The following is a 17,838-nucleotide window of genomic DNA, read 5'->3' on the forward strand; positions in this document are numbered from 1 at the left end:
TAAACATACCAATTTTCCCCACTTCACTCATTCTTTAACTGACCCAATTATTTGTCAAATAATTCAATTCAAATATATCTAAGATAATATATATACTTTCTTCATAAAACATAAAATTAATCTTAAAGAGGTCAGCAATTGTCCTAGTCAGTGATTACATTCCAATAAAGCTAACAGTCCAGTCAGCAACACATCAGGTGATACATACAGGAAAAAAAAAAAATTAGAAAACAGTTATATTTTAGATCAACAGAGGGGGATTTAGAATTAAGTACAAATACATCAGGCAAAAAAAAAAAGAATGAGCCTATGAACAATGGAAACAATGAAGCTGAGATTAAGGATCAGATAAGAAGAAATTTTCTCATGCTTTTCTTGTGGAAAAATATGGAAGACATAACCAGTAACATAGTTAGGTGGGTTCAAAATTAGTTAAATATCCAGACTCAAATATCAATGGTTTAAGATGGACTTGAAAGGAAGTCTGTAAAGGAGTACCTTGGGGACTTATGTTTGGTTTTGTATATTTTATGTGTGACTTGGGTAAAGATATATGGAGAGAGTACAGTTCATTAAGCAGGAGAATTAGCATGTTGAGTGGCAGTCAAGATCTAAAAAGACGCTTGCAGGTGAAAAGATTAGATCAAATCTTTTAAATGAAATTTAACAGGAATAAATGTAGTTTTATTCTTCAGTTTAAAATGTCAACCTCACAAGTATAATATAGGGAAGCTAAATGGCAAATCATCTGAAAAAGATATAGGGTTTTTGGTTTACCACAATGCATAATAGTGACATGCTATCAAGAAAGCTAACATGATATCAGACTACATTGAGTGGAAAAACTTCTAAGGAATAAGGACATGACAGTTTCGATGGTTTCCAATGGTTTCCAACTTAGATCACATCTAATTACTGTCTTTAGTATTCGGCATTTTATATTAGGAAGGATATTGACAAACTAGAAAACTTCTAGAGAAAGAGAAGGAAGTTGTACAAAATCCTTAAAGTTTATTCTGTATAGTTATGAACTGAGGAATTAGAATTGTTTAACTTGGAAAAGAAGTATCAAAGAGAACACAATTATCTTAAAATGTAAGAGAAGGATTTAATAAAAATCAAATCACTTCAAGTATAACAATTGTTCACCTTTCTTGTTAACAATATTATTAAGACTTGCAATCTGATTCTCTTCCAGTGAGAGCTCTGTTAGGTGTTTTATTTTGTTTTCAGTGAACACTGATGAAACCATAGGGTTAATAGTAATATAACCATTATATAACTGCTAAATGTTAGCGATCTATTATTTCCTTGAATGAATGTGGGGGAAAGGAAAGATCAGAAAGGAGTGAAATTAATTAGGGATGATTTCTTGGAGGGGGTAGATTGTTTTAAATTCAGTCTTTCAGGAAATGGATATTTCCCTTAAGCTGGGAAAAAAAACAGAAAGATATAGAGATTATATTTTCTACACAAAAGTAAGCAAGAAGATTATTAATATTACTTATTAATGAAAGTTATTAGGATTAATAGTTCAAATTTATGCAGTCCTTTACTATTTAAAAAGAGCTTGCTATAAAGCAACGTGAAAATAGTGACAATGAAAATAAAGATTGGCTTGGCTAGAATAAGGGAAGTAGGAGAATAAGAAATAAAGTCTATGATATTCATATGATTGTGAAAATCAAGTATAATATGGTTTTCAATTTGCTTATTGTTATAAATGGAGTAGAACCTTGTGAAGAAATAGGAAGAGAAAAAGAAAAGCTGACAATGTCTAATATAATGATATATATACTTTTAATACTATACGAAGTCATTGTATGCTTAATTGGGGGTAGGGGGGAGGTAGAGAGAAAAAAATAATGAAAATACTGTTTCGAACATTATTCTAGGAGTTGTGTGCAGAGTAAACTAATGGGAGGTTGTTCAAATATAAGGTGATAGGAAAACCTGAAAATAAACTGGATGCAGTGGTAATTAACAAAAACAGATTACATATTAATACTTTCCTCACATCAACCTTAGGAGGAAAGACAGAACTAGTATTTCCATTGCCATAAGAAAAGGAGGCTCAGAGAGATCAAGTGATTTGGCCAGAATCACAGAGCTATGAAATGGCAGAGCCAAAATTATGTCCAACAGGTACATAAGAGATCCTATGGATAAAAAGTAAGAACTGTATTGTGTTGCCTTAATAGATTTAATAAATTCTGAAGGAAAAGGATTGGTAGGGGGGTAGAGGAAGATGGTCTATATGATAGTAACAAAATTAATTATCTACATTGTTATGACTATTATGGAATTTTTGAAATCTCCTTTTTCTTTCTCTATGAAGATTCTCTTTTAGGGAAGATCCTAATTCTTACCAAATTATTCCTATTATTACCTAATTTACTAGATGATAATATTTTTCCCCTCCAAGAATAAACTACAAAAATGTGTTCAGGCAAAATAGTCTATGACTATAGTAATCTATTATTTGACAAATCTAAAGATCCCAACTTTTGCACTGTCAAAATTGGAAACTAATACAGTAGAAACTAAGCACTGACTCACACCTAAATCCTATATCAAAATAAGGTTATAATGGGTTCATGATTTAAACATAAAGAGTGATATTATAAGCAAATTAGAAGAACACAGAATAATTTACCTCTCAGATCTGTAGAGAAGGAAGGAATTTATGGTCAAAGAAGAACTAGAGTTCATTATTGAACATAAAATAGATAATTTTGATTATATTAAGCTAAAAAGTTTTTGAATAAACAAAACAAATACAGAGAAGATAAGAAGGGAAGCAATAAAATGGAAAAACATTTTTATATTCAAAGGTTCTGATAAAGACCTCATTTCTAAAATATATAGAGAATTGACTCAAATTTATAAGAATTCAAGCTATTCTCCAACTGATAAACGGTCAAAGGACAATTTTCAGATGAAGAAATTGAAACCATTTCTAGTCATATAGAAAGGTGCTCTAAAATCACTATTGATCAGAGAAATGCAAATTAAGACAACTCTAAGGTACCACTCCACACCTCTAAAGTTGACTAAGATGACAGTTATAGATAATGATCAATATTGGAGGGGATGTGGGAAAACTGGGATATTAATGCATTGTTAGTGGAATTGTGAATACATCCAACCATTCTGGAGATCAGTCTGGAACTATGCCCAAAGAGCTATCAAATTGTGCATACTCTTTGGGTCAGCACTGTTTCTATTGGGCTTATATCCCAAAGAAATCTTAAAGAAGGAAAAGGGATCCACATGTGCAAAAATGTTTGGAGCAGCCCTTTTTGTTGTGGCAAGACACTGGAAACTGAATGGAAAAGGGCTGAATAAATTATGTTATATGAATGCTATGGAATATTATTATTCTATAGGAAATGATCAGCAGGATGATTTCACAAAGGCCCAGAGACTCTTACATGAACTCATGCTAAGTGAAATGAGTAGAACCAGGAGATCATTGTACACAGCAACAAGAAGATTATATGATGATCAATTCTGATGGACATGGCTCTTTTAAACAATGAGATGATTCAGGCCAATTCCAATGATCTTGTGATCATCCAGAGAGAGGAGTGTGGGAACTGAGTGTGGATCACCACACAGCATTTTTACTCTTTTTGTTGTTTGACTGAATTTTATTTTCTCTTTTTTTCTATTTGATCTGGTTTTTCTTATTCAGATAATTGTATAAATATGTATGCATATACTGTTATTTAAAATATATTTTTTACCATGTTTAACATATATTGGATTACTTGCTATCCGGGGGAGAAGTGGAGGGAAGAAGGGAAAAACTAGAACACAAGGTTTTGCATGAATCAATGTTGAAAAGTTGTCTATGTATCTGTTCTGAAAATAAAAAGCTTTAATTAAAAAAAAAAAAAAAAAAAGTGTTCCTGTTATCCTTCTCACTACCAGCTTACCAGAAGAACACTGAAAGCCTGGCACATTTTCAGACTTTATAAGATTATTGGTAACTTAGAAAGCAAAATTTTGAGAAATACTAGTATAACTGCAGATAAATGAATTCTGACACTCGCTTTTAAGAACACTTAAAGAAGAAAAGTCATGTAGACTTCAATATTTTAAAATGTTAAAAAAAATTTTTAAAAGTTACAGTAGCTACATGGTATTAAACATCTAAAGTCTAGTTAGCCATACCATAAGAAGGCCACAAAACACTGTAGGAATAGTAATCTATACATTCCTAGAGGGCAAGAGGTGTTATTTTTGGATCCTCTTCATACAAAGTAGTGTACAACAGCCTAATAATGAATGTTTATTAAATGAAGAAATAGATCTTTTTTTTCAATAGAACCAAGAAATAATGTTAAAGATAAAGAATCAAAGATTTAAAAAGGCAAGAAGAATGAGGAGTTAATATGATGCAAAAACTGACCAAAGGGAAAATTACACATACATACACACAGATGGATTGACTGAAAGACATCTATATTTACATATAGATATAAATAGATAGGTATATTTTCAAGTTACTAGGGTAAAACTACTACTTTATTTAACATTTTAAAATAGCAATCAGTACTATTACTAGTGGAAAGCAGAGGATCAGATGCTTTTCTATAAAAGAAGCAATAGGCTACCTGATGAAAACTGTAAACTTGGGGAGAGGGGAGATACGAGAGGGGAAGGAAAAACAAGTTAAAATTTTAATCATTCCAAACAATTTACAGCAATATGTCCAACTTTCTTGTTAAACTGATTTTGAAAATTAATTCAAATGCTATAAATAAAAAGTCAATTTAAAGGCCAAGTTGATCAAATTAACTTCAAAATTAAACAGAAGTAAGATATTTTAGAACAAAAGCATTAAGTCAATCTAAGTTTTACTTCTTAAGGATAAATATTAAATTCTGTTAAATGTCAAATTACATTGTCTTTTTAAAACAAAAAAGAGAAAAACTGTGGATAGAGAAAAAAATTTCAATTAAAATTGAACAATATGAATTTAAACACATGATCAATAACGAAACAAATTCTTTAAGTAGAAAAGAGGCAAATTAGGCAATGCTAGAGGGAAGTTGTGCTCACAAATCATGCTGATCTACAAACAGAAGCAGCATAAAGAACATTTACTTAACATTTAGGGTTAAATACAAAAATTTCTGTCATAAAAGAAAGTGCAAACAAGGAAAAATGAGATAACTCTCCAGGCTTAAAAAGCATTAGCTATCAGATAAACAAAAGAAAAAAATACCACAGAATTTTAAAAGGGGAGCAAACTTGAAAACTATTCTGCAATCATTTGGAATTCAGTTAGTCACATGGTTTTCTCTAAAAGCATAAAAAGGAAGTCAAGGGATGAAGTTATAGAAATTAACATTTAAACCAAAGAGGTGATAAGATATAAAAGTTGTAAAATATCAATAATGTAAGCTGTATCAAGTCCTTCCATTTAAGACAAACCAAAATGGACTAAATGCTGTTACTAAGAATATATCTATTACTAGAAGCAAGAAGATAGCACAAAATGTTAGCCTTACTGCAGAGGATTAAAATTAATGACATTTAAGTTTGTACCAAAAAAAAAAGCATGAACAAGTAACAAAAAACAACCTTTGTTAACTTTCACATAAAATACCTCTAAGTTCTAGAATACCAATTTTCTAAGAGCTTTATCTTTACTAATCTTTATTTATTCATTTCTTCCCCCCCCCAACCTGCAATCAGTATTAAAGACATCCTTTACTTTAAAAAAAAAGTTAAAACAAATTCTCAACTTCCATATAGTAAAGATTCAGTTCCCTAATCAGTAAACAATAAAATTGTCTCCTTTTTTAATATGGTCATGATAACATTAAGTTACCTACATTACCTGTGCTCCTGAAACAGGGCCAAAGGGGTTTGGTGGTCTCATGACAGGCTGGCTGTATATTAATGTTGGTTGTGTCATTACAGGTACATTTCCCATCTGAGGTGGCTAAAAATCAATCACAAAGTTAAAGGACATATTTATCAGTGGACTCTTTTTTCCTTTTAAAAAAGAAAACTATAAGAACAAAAATATAGTATTTTTGATCTGGTTTAAAGGAAATTAAGTTTAAATCCATATAACAGAAAAACAGCTACAGACTCTAAGACGACAAAGAAACTGAGGTATATCTCAAAGAAAGTCTTTCAAAGATCCCCAATTTTACAAATAATGCCTAAATTATAGGAAGGCATGATTGGGACCGAGGATTTCTAATTTAAAGCCTATAAAGCCACAGGAAAAGTTACAAATATAATAAAAAAATCTTTCCTAAGCATGTTGAAGAAAAAGTTCCGTTAACATATTATGAATCAAACTACAGTTTTTAAATCCACTAGCTCCATGCCTTTAATGTAAAATTCCCAAAGGTTTATTGAATTTAGCTACATTTTTAAGAAAAAACTATCTGAAATATTTACAGATGCTTAAACTGTAGTATCAACTTTTAATTGTTCCAGAGGGTATTAACATATTGTTTAAAAAAAAAAAAAAAACACAAAACAAAACAAACAAACAAAAAAAAACTCTACCATCTACTTATGAAATTAAATTCATGGATGCCACCATCTATTAAGAGCACACACAAGTGATTAATGTTTTTTCAATAAAAATTTCAGTTTTAAACTCACATAGATAGCTCATTTGCAAAAATACAGATAGCAAATATATAACTTCCAAAGACAGCTGGTGCTTTGGCCCTGGATTCAGAAAGACCTGAGTTCAAATTCAACCTCAGACATTTACTGGCAAGTCACTTAACTTCAGCCTACCTTAGTTTCCTCAACTGTAAAATTAGAATAACAAAGGCATCTACCTTGTACGATGGTTATAAGGATCAAATAAGATTGATTGTGAAAAAATACTTGGCATAGTATTTTAAAATCATATAGCAAGAGGGGTTATTCCCTTCCTTACCCATCCTCTGCCAAGGGAGTCAAATTATATCTAAATGTATACTTACTATCCCATATCCTATCATTCCCGTTGGTGTTGTAGCAGGATAGGCCATTACAGGGGGTGCCTAATGCAGGGAGAGGGGAAAAAAAAATTAACAACTAGAAAGTGATTCAATTATGTACAATATTAGGGCAATAATAACAACAATTTAAAAAAATAGAAAAGAAAGAAAACAAAAAACAAACAAACAAACAAAAAAAAGCTTGCTAACACAGCCAAGAAAAAGTGGCAATTAGAAACATCCAAAACTGGGTTGATCTTTTTTTATTTTTAATGATTAGTATGTGCTATTTAGGAATTCCTGGTAAACAATCTTCCTCCTCTAATATGGCACTGCTCTACAACTTACAATCTGGAGAGCAGTAGAGGCAACTAAAGACTACACTTAGTCTGTATGACCCTGGACAGGGGGAATTTATATAAGAAGAAGTAGAATTTTGAACCTCGGTCTCTATTTACTGGCATAATCTTAAATTAATCATCAATTATTTAATTTTTCAAGGGGAGCAAAAAGATTCCTTTCAGTTAACAACAATAACAAAAGACCTTTATAAACTGAAAAGACTGAGATAAAACAATGACCCAAAAAGTAATCATCTATATTTGGTTATAAATAATATGAAATTATTTCTGAAAGCCCTCATTTATAAAAACCTATTAGTACAATGAAAGTATGTCTAGGAATACTGATATAATGCAATGTCAAATTCTTAATTCGGCAAAAACATAAGTTCCCACCAATCAATTAAGAATGAGCTCCTCAAACTGAGAATTAAGCTTAAAAATAACTTGCTGGTAACCTTGGTGATTATTTAAAGTGTTTCAAAATAGATTATGTACTATAATGGTGTGGCTGAGCCTTTAAATATATTAATTACAACTAAAGAGTTTGCATGCCACCAGTTCACTATTGACACAAAAGCCATCGATTTTTGGGGGGACAGAAGACCAGGAAAAATAGGGATGAGGGGGAAAAAAACCCTAACTCTCTCTATATTTAAAAAGCAGATGATAATGTGTTTTTTAAAAGCTGTTTTTCTTTAATTATGGTTACATTAATATCTCATATTTCATTGTAAAATAAGAACATTACTTAGTGTATTTAATCTTTTGGGAAGATATTTATCATCTTAGTAATATATCCTTACATATCAAACAATGAAAATTGACACTGCATATAAAGGTGAAAGACCAATAGCACTGCTAGAGTTATAAAAAAAATTAAATGGAATTCTGCAATTTAAAATAGATGCATAAGTTAAATTAAAATTAAAATAATAGGTTACTTCAAATAGTTAAAGTTTAGTATTTAAGGAGCACAAATGACTTATTGGTCTCTCCCTACTTTAAAATTAAAGTCTGCCATGTTAAACCAACAAACTGTCAAATATAGCATAAGCCTGTGAGATTTCATGCAATTATTATTTTTAAATGAACACACAACACAATCAACATCCCCCTTCATTCAGAACTCATCAAGTGCATTAAGGCAGCACAGACACATACAAACAACAGACACCCAGCTATCTGGAAGCAAATGGCAGAATATTAAGCAAGAAAAAAAATTTTGATATTTCCCATGCCACCACTGGAATCAAGTCTGCAGCATACCCATGAAATCAGTATATGCTAGAAAGAATTTTTTGGCACATCGAAGATCTTAATACAAAAAAATGTGTAATAGCTAGAAGGTTATGAGATTCTGCTACAGCAGTGGTTAATAACATGCCGATTTTATTGCAAAAAGGCTAGTTTTTGGTCACTTACGTATTGTGGAAAATGCATGCCATTCTGTTTTCCCCAGGGAGAACAATTACATAATGCAATAACACTGGATTAGAACAAGTACTTACACAACAGAAAATACACAGAGCATTTTAGTTCACATGTACATTTAATATCTACCTAAAATACAAATGTCTATAATTCAAGTAATTTAACAAAGGAACATCTAACATTAAGACCAACACTGCCAAGGTTAAAAAACAACTTCGTCTGCTTTGGACTTTTCTATTTACATGTTTTAAAACAACAAAAAAGCCCACAAACTGACAATTGTCTAAAATTCAGAAGCCATACAGTAAATCTGTTGTGCATGTTATACTAAACCTTCAACTAATGTCCATAACAAGGAAAGATTAATTGGCAAATTCATCAATGGCAAATATTAAAGAAATACAAATATACTTTATATAGCATGAAGGAATTTTTTTTTAAAAAAAAACTTTAAAACCTTGACAGTGTTTAAATATTAATGGAACAGGTTAGAAATGTTACAAGCAGCAATTTTATTGAAGTCCTAAAAATCACCAAACTGCAAGTAAACTTTAATAAAATCCATGACATTTAGTATGCCAAACACAAAGGATATAAGTAAGGGAAAGAGAAGAGAAAGAGAAAGAAAAATGGTAGGTAGAAGACAAAATGAAGAAGAAAGGAGGAAAAAAGGAGAAGAGGGAAGGAAAAGTGCAAAGAAATAAGAAATTGTTCCCAGTCTATTGATAGTAACAGACAAATTATCAGTGTAGAAATTATTTCCACCTGTATAAAAAATTCCAATTGTTAATTTCCTGTTTTAGCACCTTAACAGCCAAACTTCAAGTGCCTGTGCTAATTCCACATACATTTGCAAGAAGTTGCATGGTATAAAATTATTTTAAAACTGAAAAAACACTTTTATGATGTATGAATATTTATATTAGCTTCCCATAGGAAATAGCCACTGGGTAATTCTCATCTGTGAGACTGAGAATGCTTTCAAGTATAAACTGAAATATAATTCTATGTATACTTAGTTTGCTCACCAATAAAAAGTCAACCTGGAGAGATGTGAGTTTTATTATTTGCTACTTGTGAACCTTGATTAGTCTTCAAAAAATATTAAAGACTTTTCAAGTTTACTTTTAGCATACCATTTATTAGTTTTTGTCTTTAATAAAACCATATGCTGGCAACATGTCTAAAATCAAGGAAAATCTGGCAACAAAACGAAGTAACTGAATAAAGTAATTATTTTGAGGCAAGATGGTATAAGAACTAAGAGAGGGATTAGATTTATAATTTCATTAATCTAGGAAACTCTAGCGAAGAATGAATAAATTCTATTTAGGTTGCTATCTCTTTTGTAATTTACAATCTTAGAGAGCTAATGGAGAACACAAAGAATTTGTGTGATTAACTGCAGGACGAGTCATACAGCCCCTCTAAATCAGAAGCAGCACTTGAACCAAAATTCTCTCTCCATTATGCCATACTTCTCTCAGAAATTTTTTAAAATAACAATACAATATGCTGTTCTTTGTATATGGGAATATTCCTATAAATCAGTGGAAATATTTTAATTATACTAATAATTCAGCGAAATCATTCAATACCCAATCATCCTCAAGACAGCAGACCAAATGACAAGGGTCAGTAAACATCTGATTTTTGGCCCTTTTATCAACATGTTCTAACCAAAACAATTAGCCTCTGTAGAAGAGAGCATAATACCAAATACAATGATTAAATATAGAACTAACTCAAATGAGTAGACTTCCCTCTTAATCTTGCCATTCTTTAATTCTTTTGGAGGTGATGGACAGGGAGGGAGTTGTGTGGAATAAAAGTGCCAACTTAGAGTCATTTGACAATGCATTCTAGAAATTCTGAGGCTGATAAAGATAAACAACCTATTTTCTAATTTATGTAACCTCTCCCTACTCTAATATTAGGAATGGATCAAAAAGCTCACTTAGGGTACTTTCATATTGCACATGAAATTTACTACAGAATATACATTCATTACTCTATAGTGAACTTTATTTACTTACCATTGTTGCAGCATTCCAAGCAGTTGTAGGTGCAACTTTTGGTTGCCAATTGGATCCTCCAGTTAATTTCTTTTCACCTGGTTGACTCCAGTTTACATCACTTTAAATAAGAACAAATTACCACATTAAACTCCCTTAGTAGACAATTTCCTCAAAGGGCAATGAGATTAAGCAAAATAAAATAGAAATCCCTTTAATTTTTATGTGTTTTTAAGAGCTACCTAAATTAGATTTTAAAAAGTAATATGCTTAAATGGAGGTAAATACGTAAAAGAAAAACTTACTTCTTAGTGGTTCCATTTCCAATGCCCAGATCTATAACAGAAGGAAGAAGACTTTTAAATACTACTCTTACCAAATAAATTAATTCATCACAAAAAGAGGGGAGAAAAATACTTACTGCCTACAAGGTTGGCTAATGATGAATCCAAGTCATCTGACACTAACTTGTTCGGTGGTAGTTTGGCAATAGGAAGACTCTGGTTCTGAGAGGCCACTGTTGGTTTTAGAAGTCCACCTAGTTCATCAAAGCCTTAAAGTTATAAATAAACGAAATAGGATTTGTAAGGAACTTCACTCTACTATAGCTTTTAAAAGGCAACTCTTTTTTGCTCTCCTTGTTGGTTTCTTGAAAAATTCTTTTGGAAGATTTGTACATTAAACTCTACAAAAGATAAGTCACATCAACTACACATGGTAAAACAGAAGGGAAGGGTTTTGGACAAATGGTATTACTTATTAAAACTTAAAGACAAATGACTATATACTGCTTCCAGAGTAAACCTTCTGGAACTCCAGGACAGTTGATGTGTGATGCACAGTTCTCTTCCTCACAGCTTCTTCAAAGACATCTACATGGGCTTATTGGTAGATAAGTAGTTCTTTAGAACTCTTCCTTCTCTTTTAGTAAAAGGATCTTGTATATTTATTCTTTTAAATAGATTGTAAAGAACATGCCCTTGATCAAATTAAAAAGTTGAATGAGGCTAAAATAAACCAAGAGGTCATCAAATATATTCTATAAATTAAGAGGCAAAAAGTATGCCTAAACTGCACCAAAATGACTATAATTTAACTTTCTTGACAGGGCTAAAAAAAAAAAAAAAAGCAGGAATACAAGTACTCAAGATTTAAGTTATGTCACTATCATACTTTCTGTAACCTCATTTTATTGATGAGGAATTGAAGTAAACAGAACTAAGTAACTTGCTTAGAGTCACATAGCTTAAAAATGTCTGAGGCCAAGTTTGATCTTATGAAGATGAGTTTTCTTGTTTCCAAGCCCAGTGCTCTATTCCCTGCACTACCTAGCTGCCCTGTGCTGAAGGATGTGATAGTCACATAGTTTTGTATCCTTAGCACTTAACATATAGCAGCAGCTATTTAACAAATATTGAATATGAAATTGAAAGTAAAGATCAACCTGGTGTTAAAAACAAAGATTTGATTTGCTTCTTTAAGTATTTTCTTATAGGATGATAGGAAGAAAAGCAAAGCAATGCAAATCCAATTAGTCAACTCCAAAGATGATGATTGTTATAATGGATTTTTAAGTCCTTAAGAAAATCATACAATATGGTTGCATATTAATAGTACCAAAGTAATTTACTTTTTTTTGAATTTTTCATTTACACAAAAGGGAAAATATTCAAGGATATTAGACCACGTATGCACAACATTAAATTTCTGAAAGTATGAGGTACAAGGGGAAGAACAATGAATTTGTACTTAGACTTGTGGGTTTGCATTCTATATACTATGTACAATACTTTAGAGCAAATTATTTTACTTTTAAGTGTCAGTTTCTCCATCTATAAAATGGGGAGGGGGGCGAGATTGGACTACCTTCCCAACTGAAGTTGAATTTGGTTTTATTGCAAATTTGAGAAATACTTAACCTATTGATTTTCAATAGGATTTTCAATAACTCAAGCTTAATAAGAAACAGAATGGGACATTCAAAGTAATGGGTTTGAAGTAAGCAAGATCTAGTTTCAAACCTTGCCTTTTATATGCACCAGCTGTGGAACAATGGGCCAGTGATCTAAATTGCCTAAGATAAATCTTATAACTTGATTTCCATACTCAGAGAATTACAGGTGTTTAATATAAAGCTTATAGTAATTACTAACCACTTCCAAAGGTCACTACATGGCATTACTTAGTGCCAAAAAAAGATGATTTTGCTTTACTTATTTTCAATTAATATAAACTATACAAAGGAATTCACTCTGTGTGTGTGTGTGTGTGTGTGTGTGTGTACACACACACACACACACACACACACACACACACACACACACACACACACACACATATATGTATATATGTATATATTCTCTCCCCCCTCCCCCAGGCTGCGGTTAAGTGATTTGCCCAGGGTCACACAGCTAGGAAGTCTTAAGTGTCTGAGACCAAATTTGAACTCGGGTCCTCCTGAATTCAGGGTTGGTGCTCTATCCACTGCGCCACCTAGCTGCCCCTACAAAGGAACACTCTTAATTAAGTTTATATGTGTAAATGCTCTGTCTTTCTATCAAACCAGTAAGACATAAAGAAATGTTCATTCAAAGAAAAACAAACCTTTCTCCTCCATATCAACTCAAACCTTCTAAAAATCAGGAAAATAACTTCTGTAGGCCCTTTAAATGTGTTCTGAGAGTAGATGGATGTCATTTATATTTTAGAGTCCATTTATTATACTGCTAGAAATATATTTCAAAATAAGTTTCCAAGTTGTTTTCCTATCCTTTAACTGAAGTATTTTTATAGGTTTTCTTTTTATATAAAACTTCATGTTTTATAATTACTTCAGGAACAAAGCTAAAAGGAAAAAGACTAAAGTGGAAGGGAAAGCAAAGTAAGATAACTTCAATATTAATTCTAGTGAATAAACTGACCAATTTCGCATAAATGAAGTACAACTTAAATGAGTCAAGAGATTGGTCTGTTTGGGGAGGAGATAAATGGAAAGCTAGAGTAAAAAGAAGAAAACACACCAGCAAATAGTATTTAAGATCATAGTTCTAGATTAGGAAAGGACTCTAGAGGTCATTTATTATTCTACTGATTTTGTAGAAACTGAGTTCTAGAGAACTTAACTGACTTGCAGATCATACTAATGCAAGATTCAGAGATGGTATTTGAATTTAAATCATCTGACGCCCAGATAGTTTTACTTCCATTATTTGTCTAAGGTACATAAAAGGCACTTACGGAGACAAATGAACTTTTTACTGACTGAAAAATGACTATTAGGAGGCAGTTAGGTGGCACAGTAGATAGAGCACTAGCCTTGAATTCAGGAGGACCCGAGTTCAAATCTGGTCTCAGACACTTAACACTTCCTTGTTGTGTGACCCTGGGCAAGTCACTTAATCCTAGCCTAAAAAAAAAAAAAAAAAAAAAAGAAGAAGAAGAAGAAAGAAAGAAAAGAAAAATGACTATTGGGATAATGAATAACTTAGAACTTCCTTAGAGCTTTTAGCCTAAGAGTTGGCAACTTCTTCACATATGTCTAGACTAATTCTTAAAAACTGCAGTTAACACCATGTTTTCCCAGAAGTTACCTTTTAATTACTTCCTCAAAAAGGGCTAAATCTCACAGAATTAAAATTTGCATATTTAAAGTAGTACTTTTAACAAAGTATAAATTTTCTCTTACCTCCAGAATCTACAACCACATTTGTAGATTTATTTCCAAATACGGACTCAAAGTCAACATTAAGGCCAGCTGAAGGCTGTGGCTGTGCAACTGGAGAAGGAGTGAACCCTAAGAAGAATCAAAATTTTAAAAAAAATCTAAATTCTTTAGTAATTCATTATTTTCAGTCCTTTATTAAAAAAAACAAACAAACAAACAAACAACAAATTATACAAACCAAACCTTTCAATAATACACCTTTTCAAAACTACCACTTTAGTGGGGATTACACTTTCCATTATAGAATGCATCTCACTGGAAAAGAAAAACCAGCAACAGGCATTTAGCTCTCTTTATTAAATTATATCCCTCAAAATAGTGCTTAGATTTTTGTCTGTAGACAGTTTGCCAAATTAGCTTAAGAAATCTTTAATTTGTTTTCAAGTTCGCAAGTAAATAGACTTTCAAGCTGCCTAGAATTTTATATTAAATTGTGTATGTATTACACTGGAGCAGCTTATTACAATCCCAAGTACTTTCAAGAATGTGAACAACAATAGTGCTATAAATTCTAAGTCTTTCATATTCCTCTCTACATCACCAAGATGTAATGTGGTTTAAGTTCAGTCAGTGGCAAAATCTCCAAGTTTCCAACTCTACAATATAAATAAAATGCATATCCTTTTTGATTACTAGTTTTCACCTAATTTGTACCCAACACCATGCACCTTTTCTCATACATTCAAGTTTAGCATCTATTTCCAGTAGTTTGCCAAAGGTTCAGCTGTAAACATCCCTGGCTTCTCTAAATAGGATTCAAGATACTACAGATCAATATTATGAGAAAAATAAAAAATTATCCAATGGTGAATTTTTGAGACTGTTATGATACTTCATGTAACCACAGACTTTATCCTCACATTCAAAAATATATTAAGAACTTTTATACACATGCATACTTTTTTTTTAAAGTACTGACTTCCCTCTGCTATCTTGTCAATAATTTTTATTTTATGGAATTAATATCATTAAGACAGAACTCATAGGCTTTACCAAATTAGCAAAATGGTTCATGACATATATACCAAAAGTTTTAAAACTCCTCTTCTAGACTGTGATTATGAAAACAAAGATGCTTTTTCTTATAAAGAAAAATTACCTGTACTCAAATAGATCTCTTGCACAGTCAATCCTGATTAAGAATACTGCTATTATCACAATATGGGCTCTTAATTTGTAAGCAATGAAATTTGTCAACAAGGTTGTGTAGTTTTAACAGGCTATTTACAAACATTGGCCAAGATAATTAAGGCTTGGCAAATAGGTATATATAAGTAACAGGTAGAGAAAATTTATTTAGAAGGAAAGACTAAGTGGAGATTAGACTGACTACATAATTTAAGGAGTGTCCCATCAAAGAAAAATAGACAGGTATGTCCCATGTAGCCCTGAAGAGATAAGGTTGTTTATTGCAATACAAACCAACAAGGTCATACTGGATATCACTTGTAAATGGTTTAGCAGGGGCCAAATGGCTAGCAACTGTCAGACTCACTATAGGAGATATATTCAAGTAGGCAACTCCTAATGCTTTTTTTTTTTTTGTATTCTCCCCTACTCCTTGGATAATATTTTGAATCCATGATTTGTATAATGCCACACTCACATGATCTATTTTCTTTAAGAAAGGAAATGAACATGCCCTACCTTGTCAGAACTGAGTAACCAGAATGGTGAGGAACCAGAATAATATATAAGTTGAAGAAAAACGTAAAAGACTTGGGAATAGAAATAATTGGGATCTTCTAGCATTTCAAGGGCTGTCATAAATTAGACTTTTCTACTTAGTTTTTGAGAGCAGAACCAGTTACAATGGATAGAAGTTGAGGAGAGGAAGATATAGCTTCATATATGACAAAATATATTTTTTAAAATTATCCAGAACCATCTATAGTATTCAAAAATGAAATGACCTACCTTGGGGGAAGGACAGAAGGAAAGGGGGAATTGCTTTTAATTGGAAGTATTAAAGCAGACATGTTGGATGACTTCTTTTTGAGGATTTTGTACAAGAAATGACTATTCAAATACAGACTGTACTAGAGGATCCGCAAGCTGTTTTTAACTCAGAATTCTAGATGTGCAAGAAAGAACTGGAAATTAAAAGGCTGAATGATAAAAGATGTATTGTATAAGCCACATAGAATGCGGACCTACACCATCAGAAAAAAATCCAATCTTGGTACAACAATAAACATATTTTCTACTTTTTAGTTAGAAAAATCATTCAAATACACTGATGAAGCAAATGATTTTAAATGTCTAAAGTTCAAGTCAGTATACTGAATAAATGAAATGAAAAAAAAAAAAAAAAAGTCATAGCAAGGCATGCTAATCTGAGTGATTATGTCAAAAGTTCCCACATGCCATGAAACATCATTTGATGTATGTGTAACAAACATGTAATGAATACTTCATAGGTATAAGAGGTAAATAACTCAGATCTTGTTCAACAATTACTTAGACTTTAGATTAAGATCCTTTGATGGGGGGTGGAGGGAAAAGAGTGGGGTGATATATTGGTTCAAGCCTTAGATTAAATACCAACAACAATTTGGCATATAATTTTTCAATAATATATAGAAAAAATTGCCTGAAAGTTCTTGGACCTAATAGATTCAAGATGTGTTTATGATAAGAAATACATCTAATTGAGAGTTCACTGGAAGTAGTGTTGGCAAGGGATAGAAAAATGTATACAAACAAAAACCTACCCTACAAATGTGAGAATAATCCAGACTTTTAAAAATATTCAAGTGACAAATATGGCTACTCAACAATAGTAACATTAATAGAAATTGTAAAAATATGCCAAGAGATAAATTCCATTCAAAGGTACTCTATTATTAGAGTTTCCATTCTATTTACTCCAAAATGCTAAAATTAATCTGTAGGTAAATCAATTCTTAAAAAAATATTTACAAGATCATTTTTATAGTTTTAAAGAAGTCAGAATATAAAATGTAGTTCAGAATCAAAACCTTTTTTGTTTCTTTATTTCAAAAGACTCAGGATCTAGCTAGAGGGTAAGAGGCTCTCTTTAAAGGTCATTAGGCATTAATTTGTGCAAGTTAAATATTAACCCATATAATTATTCCCAGAGTAAAAAGAACAGTTTTCCCAGATAATGCCTTAAATCAAGAAACCCTAATATGGAGGAAAAAAGCTAAACTAGGTTCAGGAAAGGCAGTTATATAACATTTCAGTATAGTAAATGAGAACCAAGATCACACATTTTAATTAAAAGTTAAGCCTTAATTATATTCAAAAGCTATTTTGGATTCCCAAATAGAAAGTAAACATAATAGACTGCTGCCCTTCATTCTTAAAGAGGACCAAAATGACATCACTACCTT

General features: G+C 31.6%; 1 protein-coding gene across 22 annotated transcripts in view; it reads right to left on the bottom strand.

Moving 5' to 3' along the window:
* The window catches only part of PICALM (phosphatidylinositol binding clathrin assembly protein), a 124,704-nt gene that overhangs the window by 10,679 nt on the left and 96,187 nt on the right, over positions 1 to 17,838 (bottom strand). For 7 of the 22 annotated variants that reach the window (XM_074304655.1, XM_074304660.1, XM_074304667.1 and 4 more), the window contains 6 exons: positions 14,444 to 14,551; positions 11,180 to 11,311; positions 11,064 to 11,094; positions 10,780 to 10,879; positions 6,972 to 7,031; positions 5,855 to 5,959 (listed from right to left, as the gene is read on the bottom strand). In XM_074304655.1, coding sequence (XP_074160756.1) covers positions 5,855 to 5,959; positions 6,972 to 7,031; positions 10,780 to 10,879; positions 11,064 to 11,094; positions 11,180 to 11,311; positions 14,444 to 14,551 — 536 coding nt within the window. Of the gene's footprint in view, positions 1 to 5,854; positions 5,960 to 6,971; positions 7,032 to 8,734; positions 8,759 to 10,779; positions 10,880 to 11,063; positions 11,095 to 11,179; positions 11,312 to 14,443; positions 14,552 to 17,838 lie in introns of all 22 variants that reach the window. The other 15 variants (XM_074304652.1, XM_074304665.1, XM_074304669.1 and 12 more) reach the window with 3 other exon arrangements.

The sequence above is a fragment of the Sminthopsis crassicaudata genome, chromosome 3 (genome assembly GCF_048593235.1).
Source record: "Sminthopsis crassicaudata isolate SCR6 chromosome 3, ASM4859323v1, whole genome shotgun sequence".
NCBI lineage: Eukaryota > Metazoa > Chordata > Mammalia > Dasyuromorphia > Dasyuridae > Sminthopsis > Sminthopsis crassicaudata.